We start from the raw sequence: 15,096 nt of genomic DNA, 5'->3' as shown, positions 1-15,096 counted from the left end.
AGCTGCTGCAGGCGCTAACCGTGACTTGGCTTTTCGAAAGTCAAATGCAATGATAAACACTAAAATCTATAAGGATTAACGTGAGTGGTTTGCGAAGCAAATATACAAAGTTCCTGGAGAGCCAGTTTGGTGTAGTGGTTAAGTGTGCGGACTCTTATCTGGGAGAACCGGGTTTGATTCCCCACTCCTCCACTTGCACCTGCTGGAATGGCCTTGGGTCAGCCATAGCTCTGGCAGAAGTTGTCCTCGAAAGGGCAGCTGCTGTGAGAGCCCTCTCCAGCCCCACCCACCTCACAAGGTGTCTGTTGTGGGGGAGGAAGGGAAAGGAAATTGTGAGCCGCTCTGAGACTCTTTGGAGTGGAGGGCGGGATAGAAATCCAATATCTTCATCTACCTCACAGGGTGTCTGTTGTGGGGGAGGAAGGGAAAGGAGATTGTGAGCGGTTCTGAGACTCTTCGGAGTGGAGGGCGGGATATAAATCCAACATCTTCTTCTTATCTGGGAGAACCGGGTTTGATTCCCCACTCCTCCACTTGCACCTGCTGGCATGGCCTTGGGTCAGCCATAGCTCTGGCAGAGGTTGTCCTTGAAAGGGCAGCTGCTGTGAGAGCCCTCTCCAGCCCCACCCACCTCACAGGGTGTCTGTTGTGGGGGAGGAAGGGAAAGGAGATTGTGAGCCGCTCTGAGACTCTTTGGAGGGGAGGGCGGGATATAAATCCAATATCTTTATCTACCTCACAGGGTGTCTGTTGTGGGGGAGGAAGGGAAAGGAGATTGTGAGCCATTCTGAGACTCTTCGGAGTGGAGGGCGGGATATAAATCCAATATCTTCATCTACCTCGCAGGGTGTCTGTTGTGGGGGAGGAAGGGAAAGGAGATTGTGAGCCGCTCTGAGACTCTTCGGAGTGGAGGGCGGGATATAAATCCAATATCTTCTTCATCTTCTTCTTCTTTGCAAATAGGAAAAGTAGCCTGTCGTGGCAACTCTACACAAATGGGTACAGCAGAGCTCTAGAGGCATTGCATCCACAATACTGGTCTCCACACTGAAGCACAGTTTTGCAGCACAAACTATGCAATTATGCACTATTCAAGCCAATATAGTATTTAGGTATTATACAATAGTTGCTTAAGGCAGATAATGTTTACATCAAATCACTTAAAGAAGTTTCTGACCTTTGTCTGCAGAAGTCTACTTCTTAAAACAAAGCCCCCCCCCCCCAATCAGGTACTTTGCCTTTTGCTTCATGTTCAACCATTCAATATTCATAGTTTCAAAAACTCATATCAAACATCAAAGAATTTTCTTTTTAAGCAAAAAATGTATAGACTCCCTCCACTGCCATTAACAATTTTCTCCCCTTGTTGTATTGCTCCTGCAAACTCCTCTGGTGCCTAAAGGAGAAGAAGAAGAAGATATTGGATTTATATCCCGCTCTCCACTCCGAAGAGTCTCAGAATGGCTCACAATCTCCTTTCCCTTCCTCCCCCACAACAGACACCCTGTGAGGTAGATGAAGATATTGGATTTATATCCCGCCCTCCACTCCGAAGAGTCTCAGAATGGCTCACAATCTCCTTTCCCTTCTTCCCCCACAACAGACACCCTGTGAGGTAGATGAAGATATTGGATTTATATCCCGCTCTCCACTCCGAAGAGTCTCAGAATGGCTCACAATCTCCTTTCCCTTCTTCCCCCACAACAGACACCCTGTGAGGTAGATGAAGATATTGGATTTATATCCCGCCCTCCACTCCGAAGAGTCTCAGAGCGGCTCACAATCTCCTTTCCCTTCCTCCCCCACAACAGACACCCTGTGAGGTAGAAGATGATATTGGATTTATATCCCGCCCTCCACTCCGAAGAGTCTCAGAGCGGCTCACAATCTCCTTTCCCATCCTCCCCCACAACAGACACCCTGTGAGGTAGAAGAAGATACTGGATTTATATCCCGTCCTCCACTCCGAAGAGTCTCAGAGCGGCTCACAATTTCCTTTACCTTCCTCCCCCACAACAGACACCCTGTGAGGTGGGTGGGGCTGGAGAGGGCTCTCACGGAAGCTGCCCTTTCAAGGACAACCTCTGCCAGAGCTATGGCTGACCCAAGGCCATTCCAGCAGGTGCAAGTGGAGGAGTGGGGAATCAAACCCGGTTCTCCCAGATAAGAGTCCGCACACTTAACCACTACACCAAACTGATCTCCACCAAACTGGAGAAGTGCAAATGATACCAGCGTCACTCCCTGTGGTGTATGCAGACACTGTCTTTCACAGAAACACTTCTGGCGGCTGGAATCTCACCCTACTCTGAAAGCAACATAACAGTCTGGAATTCAAAGTACTGCAACACCTGCAGTATGAAGCAACAGCTAAGAGAAAAGATACACAAATAACATGGTCTCCTCTGGATACCAAATTAACATAACTTGGCACTTTGGACATTGCATTATAGAAGAATGTTACTGTACTCAAAATGTACTCTTCTTGGCAGAGCATTAAGCTGATCACGGATTACTGTAAGTTTTTTTTTACTGAGTCCAATTACATTCTGCACTGTCAGATGCAGGCCCAAATAACTGGCAATGGGAAATGACCTATCGCTACCATAAAAGTTTAATAAAGGTTTCCTGCACCACGCATGCAATTACATAAGCATTATGCATTAGCGCAAGTGGATTTGGCATACAACGCGTGCCCCTCCTTCAGTCTGCTGAGCAGATTCTCTAAAGGAGCGTGTGAGGTCAGCCAAGGCAGATTTCCATTAGGCTTAGGCAACTGGTTACAGGGAAGCTGGCCAGCCACAGAAACCTCAGATGACTGAACAACTTCCTGAAGCAAGCATGCAACAGCTACGACTTCCTTCATGGTTCATGCACGTGGGTGTTGTAAATTGGCCCAGCTGGGCATCTGGGACACTCAGTCAGGGCAACAGACTTGCAGGAACTTCGCTTATGTCATTCGCAGTAGAAGCCTCCCCTAAAGGAAACTCATTGGGAGAGCTCCTGTAACTTCATGGTGTACCTACCAATAGGAAAAGGAAAGGTCCCCTGTGCAAGCGCCAGTCCTTTCCGACTCTGGGGTGACGTTGCTTTCACAACGTTTTCACGGCACTTTTTTTTAATGGGGTGGTTTGCCATTGCCTTCCCCAGTCATCTACACTTTCCCCCCCAGCAAGCTGGGTACTCAGAAGGATGAAGGCTGAGTCAACCTATGAAGAAAGGTTGAAACGCTTGGGGCTCTTTAGCTTGGAGAAACGTCGTCTGCGGGGTGACATGATAGAGGTTTACAAGATTATGCATGGGATGGAGAAAGTAGAGAAAGAAGTACTTTTCTCCCTTTCTCACAATACAAGAACTCGTGGGCATTCGATGAAATTGCTGAGCAGACAGGTTAAAACGGATAAAAGGAAGTACTTCTTCACCCAAAGGGTGATTAACATGTGGAATTCACTGCCACAGGAGGTGGTGGCGGCCACAAGCATAGCCACCTTCAAGAGGGGTTTAGATAAAAATATGGAGCAGAGGTCCATCAGTGGCTATTAGCAACAGGGGGTGTGTATGTATAAAATTTTTTGCCACTGTGTGACACAGAGTGTTGGACTGGATGGGCCATTGGCCTGATCCAACATGGCTTCTCTTATGTTCTTATGTTAACCTCGAGCCGGCTATCTGAAAACCCAGCTTCCGCCGGGGATCGAACTCAGGTCATGAGCAGAGTTTAGGACTGCAGTACTGCACCTTTAACACTCTGCGCCATGGGGCTCTTACCTACCAATAAGGACACACACCTGGGTCAGAGAGTGGTCCTCTCCTCTTATGCTATCACCAGATTCCCCATGCATGCACCGCCCTTCCCACCCACCTGTCTTCATGTCCTCCCTCCTTCCACTAGTGCTAGCAGTGCGTGGCTGGGTTGCCACTAATGATGAGCACAAACTGAATTACGAAACAAAATTAATCACAATCCAGGCCCAGTTTTTGGTTCTAGAGTAGGAGATAACGGGAGAAAGGACAACTATGTGAACCTCAGTTTGTGCCATCCTACCCCCCACCAACTCCCTACGAAACTCCCAGGTAGTTTTGGGATGCTTGCGTGTTTGTGTCAGCAGACATGCCGGTGCTGGTAGTGAGGTTCGGAGAAGGCATTTAAAGACACTCTTTAAATCCCTTCTCCAAGATGCAACCGTGCAACTTGGTGCATGAACTAAGAAGGCGTTTGAAGGACTGCAAATTGTATTTCGCAACTTCAACTATTTAGCCTCGCCCTATTTTTTATAAAACTGTTGACGTCGTTAGTCCAACACAGAGAGTCTTCAAAAATGCTTCCGTTCAATCAGAAGAGGTTCTCAAGCTTAGCTAGTATTGCATACTGATCTGAAAGTGGACAATAATTGGCACATTTGGCATTTCAGTACCCCCAGAGTTGATCCAAGTCTTCAGAAGCGAAAAGCCTTACATCTTCCACATACCTACACGTGGATCGGGATTGGCAATGACAAAGAAGTCTATCACTCGTGATGTGAAGTCGAAGGCTGTTTGCTGATTGCCATGAATAACAGAAATGCTGTGCCGATCACCGTAGCTTGCCCGTGGCATCCCTCCTTGAAATACTATGTAAGGAAGCCTAAGTGGGAGGAGAGGGGGAGGTTTAGGCACAGTATTTCACGGTCAGAAGTGAGATAAGCTGTTTCAGTGGCAAGAGAGGGTTTTTGGAGGGCGTTGTATCTTTAACGAGGGTATCTGACAAAGGGAGCTTGCTCATACCATGAAAATGTTATCGGTCTCTGAAACGCTACTGGACTCGAATTCACCTCTTGTTAGATATATATATATATATATATATATATACACACACACACACACACACATATATATATATATATATATATATATATATATATATATATATAGAGAGAGAGAGAGAGAGAGAGAGAGAGAGAGAGAGAGAGAGAGAGAGAGAGGATGATAGATGGATGATAGATAGATAGATAAATTTATTGTCATTGTTCTCAAAAAAGGAAAATGAGAGCAACGAAATGAGGTGCTCTTCCACAAACATACCAACACATCAACACTAAAGAAAAGACATATACATAAACAATTTAAATACATCTAAAACAAATAACCATTCATAGCCCTGCATTTAGCCTAACCACAGCACTTGGATAGAAGCTGCTCTTAAATCTATTTGTCTTAGCCTTCAACACTCTGTATCGTCTGCCCGACGGTAAGATCTCAAATAGCAAGTGGCCCGGATGTGAAGGGTCCTTTAAGATCATTTGTATCTTCCTTTTACATCCCATATTATACAGATCCACCAATGAGGGGAGAGAGCATCCACAAATCTTCTGTTCCTTTTGCAAACAGTTATGGCAAGAAATAACCTCTAAACCTGTATAATTTCATTTTAAATAATCTTGTTTTCAGAAAAACTAAAAAAAAAAAAAAAAGCCGCCTTTCTGAAGGAATCCGAAACAAAAAGTTTAAGAATACGCCAAGCACTCCATGAGTTTTGTATAGGTCACATTATAAATGCGCATAGAGTCTTTTGGCGACATTCGGAAGGCTGCAAACTTGCAGCCAGCAGCGCTTTTACGGCTACAAGGCTACTCTAGAATCTACGGATAATGGGAGAAAGGACAACTAGGCCAAAAGTACCTACCCATTTTTTGCTGTTTGCCAGTAGATCTTGGTGATGGCCTTGCAAGGGAAAGGACCTAGGAGGACAAATTTAGAAGATACTCTGATTTAAATACACTGTGGTTGGAAGTTCATATAATTATGGAAAATGACTAGAAGATATCTGGTTTTACGAACGGCTTTGTTACACTAATTCAAAAAAACTGACTTCCTGATGCTTGAGAGAATGTACTTGTCACATGCATACCTTAACTACTTCACCGTACTAGCCACTCACACACAGCAAACACTATCAATATACATGTAATGGAAGTTGCCTTCTCCAGGAGACACTGGGATGTGCAGGATAAGCCAGAAATACTCAGGCCTCATTCAGTTGCAGTGGCAATCGTGGTTTGTTGCTATGTGAATGAGCACAGTGGAACCTTGGATTCCCCCGTTTCTTCCTCCCCTTGCATACAGCCAGGTAATTAGAAGCGTGTATTTTGTAACAAGCCATAGCTCACCATTCCATCCAGTTAAACTATGTTTTGTGCACCTGCAAAACCACCCGTTTACTATACTGCTTTGTACGGAAAACACAAACCATAGTTTATTTGGATGAAGCGGCAAATCAGTCTGCTACAAAAGTGAAACTCTCATTCGATTGCTGCACAAGATGGCACAACGGGATGCATGGGAGCCTAAGGATCCCACCCCCTGGCTCATTCATGCAGTAGCCAATCATGGTTTACTGCTACATGTGAGTCTACACCTAAGACTGCCGTAAGATTTTCAACAGAACGTTGCCTAGCTACCTTCTGTCTGGCTGTCCAGTCCTCAGAACCAGCTCATTCGCTAAATGTCTCCCATCATAAATGTCAAGATCTACCATAGCTTACACAACTTGAGAAGTACCAAGACACAGCCTACTAGTTACATATGTGACTTGCCAGGTACTTGATAACTTCCATATTTTTACACTCTCAGACAGGGAATAAGCACAGGACACGGGGAGGGACGGTGGCTCAGTGGCAGAGCATCTGCTTGGGAAGCAGAAGGTCCCAGGTTCAATCCCTGGCATCTCCAAAAAGGGGTCCAGGCAAATAGGTGTGAAAAACCTCAGCTTGAGACCCTGGAGAGCAGGGGAGGGACAGTGGCTCAGTGGTAGAGCATCTGCTTGGTAAGCAGAAGGTCCCAGGTTCAATCCCTGGCATCTCCAGGCAAATAGGTGTGAAAAACCTCAGCTTGAGACCCTGGAGAGCCACTGCTGGTCAGGGGAGGGACGGTGGCTAAGTGGTAGGGCATCTGCTTGGGAAGCAGAAGGTCCCAGGTTCAATCCCTGGCATCTCCAAAAAAAAAAAAAAAGGGTCCAGGTAAATAGGTGTGAAAAACCTCAGCTTGAGACCCTGGAGAGCCGCTGCCAGTCTGAGAAGACAATACTGACTTTGATGGACCAAAGGGGGGGTCTGATTCAGTATAAGGCAGCTTCATATGTTCATATGACACTAGCCTTCTACCGGAAGCTGGAAAGTTATGTCACAACTCACAAGTTGTTCAAGCCTGCTCTAAACAACACAAAAGGCATGCATGCCCAGCTGTAAACATACTGACCATAAGGCATTTTACTTTCCAACGGCTCGGGTTGCCTATCATCACTTGAAACGGGCCACTGGGTATAACTCCCATCGTAATGGCAGCTGATGATTTGACAGCCATTCTTCTGCCAAAAGAGGTTTTCCAGTTGCTAGAGAGACAGAGAAAGTGGGGGTGGGGGGTGGGGGTGGGACAGTGAAGTCTCAGATGGCCACAGAATGATTTTAATTCACTTATATCTCACCAAGAACTCTGTGCATCTATCAGACATAGAATTTGGTATGCCAAGAATTGTTTGCGTGAGCCAGAAGACAAACATTTTTGAGCCATCATGGCGATGCAACAAAAAAGGCTTGTGGCAACAGTATCCAGTAAACATACAAAATATTGGATTTATATCCCTCCCTCCACTCCGAAGAGTCTCAGAGCGGCTCACAATCTCCTTTACCTTCCTCCCCCCACAACAGACACCCTGTGAGGTAGATGAAGATATTGGATTTATATCCCCGCCCTCCACTCCGAAGAGTCTCAGAGCGGCTCACAATCTCCTTTCCCTTCCTCCCCCACAACAGACACCCTGTGAGGTAGATGAAGATATTGGATTTATATCCCGCCCTCCACTCCGAAGAGTCTCAGAGCAGCTCACAATCTCCTTTAATTTCCTCCCCCACAACAGACACCCTGTGAGGTAGATGAAGATATTGGATTTATATCCCACCATCCACTCCGAAGAGTCTCAGAGCGGCTGGCAATCTCCTTTACCTTCCTCCCCCACAACAGACACCCTGTGAGGTAGATGAAGATATTGGATTTATATCCCCGCCCTCCACTCCGAAGAGTCTCAGAGCGGCTCACAATCTCCTTTCCCTTCCCCCCTCCCCCACAACAGACACCCTGTGAGGTAGATGAAGATATTGGATTTATATCCCGCCTTCCACTCCGAAGAGTCTCAGAGCGGCTCACAATCTCCTTTCCCTTCCTCCCCCACAACAGACACCCTGTGAGGTGGGTGGGGCTGGAGAGGGCTCTCCCAGCAGCTGCCCTTTCAAGGACAACCTCTACCAGAGCTATGGCTGAACCAAGGCCATGCCAGCAGGTGCAAGTGGAGGAGTGGGGAATCAAACCCAGTTCTCCCAGATAAGAGTCCACACACTTCACCACTACACCAAACTGGCTCTCCAGAAACTGAAGAAAACCTTGGAAAGATTTTCAGCGCCTTGAGTAGCAATTTGGCTCTTTTTCTCTTATAGGTCCTGCTTCCTTGCCTTTATTCATGCCAACATACAAGGTTTCATTTCCATCATAACAATCCACACAAAATATGCTTCAATGTTTATTTTCTCAGCCCTGCCCCAGAGCCCCAAGGACACACGCATACCTGATTTCCAAGGAAGTGGTGTGTTGCTTTGTTGCTTTTCAAGTCCCAAAGGACAATCAGGCCTCTGCTGTATCCAATCAGGAGCTGGCTGGGATTCTGAGGATGTTCCCTTAAGGATTCTACCAATTCAAGTGACCGCCTACGACAATCTTCTGGCACTCTGTGGAAAAGTGGAGGATAGCTAAACTAACAGGAAAGCACACTCTTAAACCTTGCTCTTAAATTCAATCTTTCCTCTAACACCTCCCCGCCCCCCACCCCAGAGATGCCCCTAAACCATCAATATGCCCAGCTCTTGGCTACCTAAAGATGTCAGAGTTCAGGAAAAAAAATATGGGAGGGATGGTGGCTCAGTGGTAGAGCTTGGGAAGCAGAAGGTCCCAGGTTCAATCCCTGGCGTCTCCAAAAAAGGGTCCAGGCAAACAGGTGTGAAAAACCTCAGCTTGAGACCCTGGAGAGCCGCAGCCAGTCTGAGAAGACAAGACTGACTTTGATGGACCAAGGGTCTGATTCAGTATAAGGCAGCTTCATATGTTCATGGAGAGGGACAGTGGCTCAGTGGTAGAGCATCTGCTTGGGAAGCAGAAGGTCCCAGGTTCAATCCCCGGCATCTCCAAAAAAGGGTCCAGGCAAATAGGTGTGAAAAACCTCATCTTGAGACTCTGGAGAGCCGCTGCCAGTCTGAGAAGACAATACTGACTTTGATGGACCGAGGGTCTGATTCAGTATAAGGCAGCTTCATATGTTCATATACAAAGGAAAAAATAGAAAAAAATATTTTTCCAAGGACTTTTTTTGTTTTGTTTAAATTTTTCAATGGAAAAATTTGAATCTTTGGGGGAACCATGACAAGAAACTCCTACAAAATATCTTCTGTTTTAGAAAGAGTAAAATGCTTATTTAGGTTATTTTTTTCATGCACACCCAAGACACCCAATTCATCTGCAATGTCTGTATGTTGGATTTCTTTAAAAGTTATCTTTAAAAGTTGTGTTTTATTATATCACAGCAGAAACATATACATACAGTTATACAGAATCCAAGATAGTCATAATGCAGTTGCCAATGAAAATAAATCAGTTTATCACAAGTGTAGTAAAATGAGATTCGTCTATTTCATTTCTAATAAGAAATAATTTCTTTAATTTGTCTTTGTTTTTTGTTAATTTGTTTTATTTTTATTTATTTCAGAATTATGTAACCAATTATCATTCCCAGATCACATGTCAGCAGTCTTCTTTATTAAGGTTATAAAAATGCTTCAGTCTTAACAGCATTAGATACCATCTTAGCTGTAATTTATAAAAAAAACCTTTGTTACATTTAGACATTGATATTCCTAGAAATATTTTCCCACACCCATTCCTGCTCAGATTATGAGACAGGGCACCAATACCCTTTTCCCATGCATCTTTAAAATTTTTCTCCCTTGATCCGTTGAGCAGTATTTAATAGAGCTGAGCAATCTGTCCTTTATATATTACACACTAAGACTGACAATTCAGATTCCATACTTGCATTCCTATGGCAAGATTGCATATTCAAGCCCATCCATTCAGAGTAATTTATTCTGTATCCAACTACACACCTAAACGCTTTGGATATCTGAAGCAAAGATTTACATTAATTAGATCTGACACTGTCAACACAATGTCATTTGGTGTGTGTGCTGGATTTCATAAAGTATTGGTTGCATAGCAGAAACTACATGAGTCCCAGAAACAAGAATATATGTCAATGTGGGCTGATGATTTATAAATTCCTGGACAAACCGTGGACATGGTAATTATACTGCTTCAGGTAAAACAGCCCTAGCAGCCAGGCAGTTATTGTAGTAAAAAATTTCACAGGATTTGCGTCCACGTCTAACTTGGATTCTCAATAAAAATTACTGCAACATCACCGATTCCTTGCTGGTTTAAAATAACTGCACAAGAAAGATGTATGGGATCACCATCCCTATGCTTACTGTTGCAGCACCACGTCTGAACTAATAGTCTGGTCTTCTAGCATCCTGAAGGATGGGAGCTCCACCACAAAGACATTACCGCTCTCAGTGCCAAGGTACAGGGATTCTTGTGAGGAATGCGCAAGGATTGCTGTTACCTGGGTTGCGCTCGGAGGAGAACTGCAGGTGAAATGGAGGGAAATCACACACCGCATTGTAATTTACCACTGAGCAAGACCCCGGTTGATATTCATATACCCCATGTCAAAGTAGACATTTCAAGCAGATCTGAGATATATTTGCAAGGGCTTCTGAAATCATTACTGAACACCAGAAACCCTTAAAAAAATTCTCAGTGGAGAAAAAAAAGCGATAGAACAAAACTAGTAGGTTCAGTCAATGCGGTAACAGAAATTTTGATATTAACTCATCCTACAAATCAGCAGAAATTACTCAAATGAAGTAAGTGGAAGAATATCTTAAAGACAGATAGTTTTCTCAACATGACAGAAATGCAAATCTTGCACATTCAGCCTAAGCTGTCAGGTAATGCAACCTGAGTGGTCAAAAGCTTCCATAGCCCCAAAGGTTGCACTGTTTCTCTAGAAATGGGTCTACAAATTGTCATTTTATTAAAATTGCTTTCAAGAACTCCAATAGCCATTCATTTTCAGAATGTCCTACAAATTCAGTGCCCTGGCTATACAAAATACACAGAAGTAGTCCTAAAAGCTTGCTGTGATAGAAGTATCTTCATAATTTATTAAAGGCTGCATAATCCAGTATGGATTAGAGTTCAACAGACCTTGTAGGAAAAGGAGAAATCCCCCTCTGCTCCAGTCCTTGAGTCTTCCTGCTGTTTCTTTCACCTCCCACACTTTCATCTCCTGCTCCTTCCCTCCTCATTCAGTGCCCACTTTCTTCCCTGGTATCACTGCTGCCACCACTTACCTTGTTTCTTTGGCTGCAACCAGCTTTATGGAGTTTGGCTAAGCAACCTTCCAAGTAGCAATGCAAGCACTGCAAGATCTCATTTTACCCCAATAAGTTCAAGTTTGTGGAATTTTTAAATTTTTACTTTTTATTTTTTTATTTTTTTGCTTTTTTCTGCAAACTTGGGGAGCTTCCCTTGGTTTGTAGAAAAGCCTTCCTTATCCATACATGGCCCTATTGTGCAGATGTTTTAATGGTTAGCAACAGGCTTTAATGTTAAGGGTTTTGAACACATCTCACAGAATGGTTACAGACATGGGGGAAACAGTTACTATATACTCACCTAGAGATAGGTGATGATAGAGATAGCTGATGGTGATTAAATTATTTCTAACCATTACAAAATTCATGTTTCATTCTGCCAAGATGAAATCCATGGCAAGTGCTCCTGAATCCCAAATGCCTTGCCTTAAATATTAATGCTTAAGACCATAAGAACATAAGAGAAGCCATGTTGGATCAGGCCAATGGACCATCCAGTCCAACACTCTGTGTCACACAGTGGTCAATATATGTGTGTGTGTGTATACACACACACACATATATATATACACACATACACATACTGTGGCTAATAAGAACATAAGAGAAGCCATGTTGGATCAGGCCAATGGCCCATCCAATCCAACACAGTGGCAAAAAATTTTATACATACACACACACTGTGGCTAATAGCCACTGATGGACCTTTGCTCCATATTTTTATCTAAACCCCTCTTGAAGGTGGCTATGCTTGTGGCCGCCACCACCTCCTGTGGCAGTGAATTCCACATGTTAATCACCCTTTGGGTGAAGAAGTACTTCCTTTTATCCGTTTTAACCTGGCTGCTCAGCAATTTCATCGAATGCCCACGAGTTCTTGTATTGTGAGAAAGGGAGAAAAGTACTTCTTTCTCTACTTTCTCCATCCCATGCATAATAGCCACTGATGGACCTCTGCTCCATATTTTTATCCAATCCCCTCTTAAAGCTGGCTATGCTTGTAGCTGCCACCACCTGTGGCAGTGAATTCCACATGTTAATCACCCTTTGGGTGAAGAAGTACTTATTTTTATCCGTTTTAACCTGAATGCTCAGCAATTTCATTGAATGCCCAAGAGTTCTTGTATTGTGAGAAAGGGGGAAAAGTACTTCTTTCTCTACTTTCTCCATCCCATGCATAATCTCGTAAACCTCTATCATGTCACCCTGCAGTTGACGTTTCTCCAAGCTAAAGAGCCCCAAGCGTTTTAACCTTTCTTCATAGGGAAAGTGTTCCAAACCTTTAATCATTTTAGTTGCCCTTTTTTGCACTTTTTCCAATGCTATAATATCCTTTTTGAGGTACGGTGACCAGAATTGTACACAGTATTCCAAATGAGACCGCACCATCGATTTATACAGGGGCATTATGATACTGGCTGATTTGTTTTCATTTCCCTTCCTAATAATTCCCAGCATGGAGTTGGCCTTTTTTATTACAATCGCACACTGTCTTGACATTTTCAGTGAGTTATCTACCACGACCCCAAGATCTCTCTCTTGGTCAGTCTCTGCCAGTTCACACCCCATCAAGTTGTATTTGTAGCTGGGATTCTTGGCCCCAATGTGCATTACTTTGCACTTGGCCACCCTGAACCTCATCTGCCACGTTGATGCCCACTCACCCAGCCTCAAGAGATCCCTTTGGAGTGTCTCACAATCCTCTCTGGTTCTCACCACCCTGAACAATTTAGTGTCATCTGCAAACTTGGCCACTTCACTGCTTACTCCCAACTCCAGATCATTAATGAACAAGTTAAAGAGCATGGGACCCAGTACTGAGCTTAATATCCATTACTTTAAAAACATAAATCCTTTACTTGTGGGGCACTAGATCCACTGGAGAAGGAAATGGCAACCCACTCCAGTATCCTTGGCAAGAAAACCCCATGGACAGTAATAAAAAGCTAAACAGGAAGGCCTGGTGTGACTTGGTCCATGGGGTCGCAAAGAGTTGGACTCAACTGTGCGACTGAACAACAACAAAACAGAGTGGGTGGCTTTAGCTCACCCCATGCTTAGGACAGAGTTTTGGCAGGTTACAGAACAAAGCCTATTTTACTGAAATCTTGCTGACCACCCTAGGTAAGGGATCTAAGCGGGGTGACATGATAGAGGTTTACAAGATAATGCACGGGATGGAGAAAGTAGCGAAAGAAGTACTTTTCTCCCTTTCTCACAATACAAGAACTCGTGGGCATTCCATGAAATTGCTGAGCAGCCAGGTTAAAACGGATAAAAGGAAGTACTTCTTCACCCAAAGGGTGATTAACATGTGGAATTCACTGCCACAGGAGGTGGTGGAGGCCACAAGCATAGCCACCTTCAAGAGGGGTTTAGATAAAAATATGGAGCAGAGGTCCATCAGTGGCTATTAGCCACAGTGTGTGTGTATGTATAAATTTTTTTGCCACTGTGTGACACAGAGTGTTGGACTGGATGGGGCATTGGCCTGATCCAACATGGCTTCTCTTATGTTCTTACGTGATACAGAGTGTTGGACTGGATGGGGCATTGGCCTGATCCAACATGGCTTCTCTTATGTTCTTATGTGACACAGAGTGTTGGACTGGATGGGCCATTGGCCTGATCCAACATGGCTTCTCTTATGTTCTTAAGCAAAAGGTAATCCTAGGATGGTGTTAGCATGTGGTACAGTTTTCCATGGAACACCTTCATGCCAATCACTCTTGCATTAGTTTGAACAATAAGCAGAGTTGAACAAAGCCATCTCAGATTTCATTCCATTGCATAGTTTAGGTGGTGGAGGAAGCATCTCAGTTACCCAGGAGGTCCTCGGAGTGTGAAGTGCCTTTTCTCTTGCAGTTCGGATGCCCCATTCCGCTGCTGTTTCAAGTTCCATAAGTGCAGGCTGTTGTCATCCAGCAGTGTCACTAGCTGGCACTGAAAAGTTTTCAAAACAGTATGCAGCCCTTAGACAGCACAAGCACAATCCAAATCTAGCAAAACTGCTCAAGCCATGTTATTCAGCAACCATTTGTGAGGCTACAGTACAGGACCATTCTAAAACTTTTGTTAACCGGGATGGGACAAAAGGATTAACGTGGTCTATAAACACTCTTTCCAGCAGATATTTCTCAGGTGCATCTATCAGTTTTTAATGCGATTCTCTCATACACAGAAATAGTACCACACAACAAAGAGACCGTAATCTCTACAGTGATGAAGCAGCTATAGAAGATGCAGGAGTCCATTGGACAGTCTTGAAGTGGTTGATCGACTTTCTGTTGGAACTCAGTCCTAAAATGGCTGGCTGACTCCTTCTTAGTAATAGTAAATGTTGTTTCTGCAATGTCATGCTAAGTCATGCTGCATCATGGTCCAGCTGTTACCTGTTACTGAGGTAAGGTGGAATGACCTCACCTGAAATTAGGCTTTGTGCTGACTCACAGAGCTGATGCAACCTCTGGTGAGCTTGCATCATTGATGTGTGTATTTAGGGAAGCTCAGTGAGCTTGCTCTGTCTGCCTGTAAGGATTGTGGGTACTGTGAGGCTCACTGTCTGGGTGGCAGTGAACAC

General features: G+C 44.3%; 1 protein-coding gene across 2 annotated transcripts in view; it reads right to left on the bottom strand.

The window, feature by feature from the left end:
* Positions 1-15,096, bottom strand: part of LLGL2 (LLGL scribble cell polarity complex component 2) — a 110,473-nt gene that overhangs the window by 33,548 nt on the left and 61,829 nt on the right. Inside the window, exons 5-10 of one of the 2 annotated variants that reach the window (XM_060252902.1) lie at positions 14,341-14,459; positions 10,563-10,721; positions 8,594-8,753; positions 7,234-7,366; positions 5,663-5,717; positions 4,470-4,624 (exon numbers count right to left, since the gene is read on the bottom strand). In XM_060252902.1, the coding sequence (XP_060108885.1) occupies positions 4,470-4,624; positions 5,663-5,717; positions 7,234-7,366; positions 8,594-8,753; positions 10,563-10,721; positions 14,341-14,459 (781 nt within the window). Of the gene's footprint in view, positions 1-4,469; positions 4,625-5,662; positions 5,718-7,233; positions 7,367-8,593; positions 8,754-10,562; positions 10,722-14,340; positions 14,460-15,096 lie in introns of those variants that run through there. The other variant, XM_060252901.1, reaches the window with a different exon arrangement.

Source organism: Heteronotia binoei, chromosome 13 (genome assembly GCF_032191835.1).
Source record: "Heteronotia binoei isolate CCM8104 ecotype False Entrance Well chromosome 13, APGP_CSIRO_Hbin_v1, whole genome shotgun sequence".
Classification (NCBI taxonomy): domain Eukaryota; kingdom Metazoa; phylum Chordata; class Lepidosauria; order Squamata; family Gekkonidae; genus Heteronotia; species Heteronotia binoei.
The sequence above is the reverse complement of the archived record's forward strand: the minus strand, read 5'-3'. Positions and strand labels throughout refer to the sequence as shown.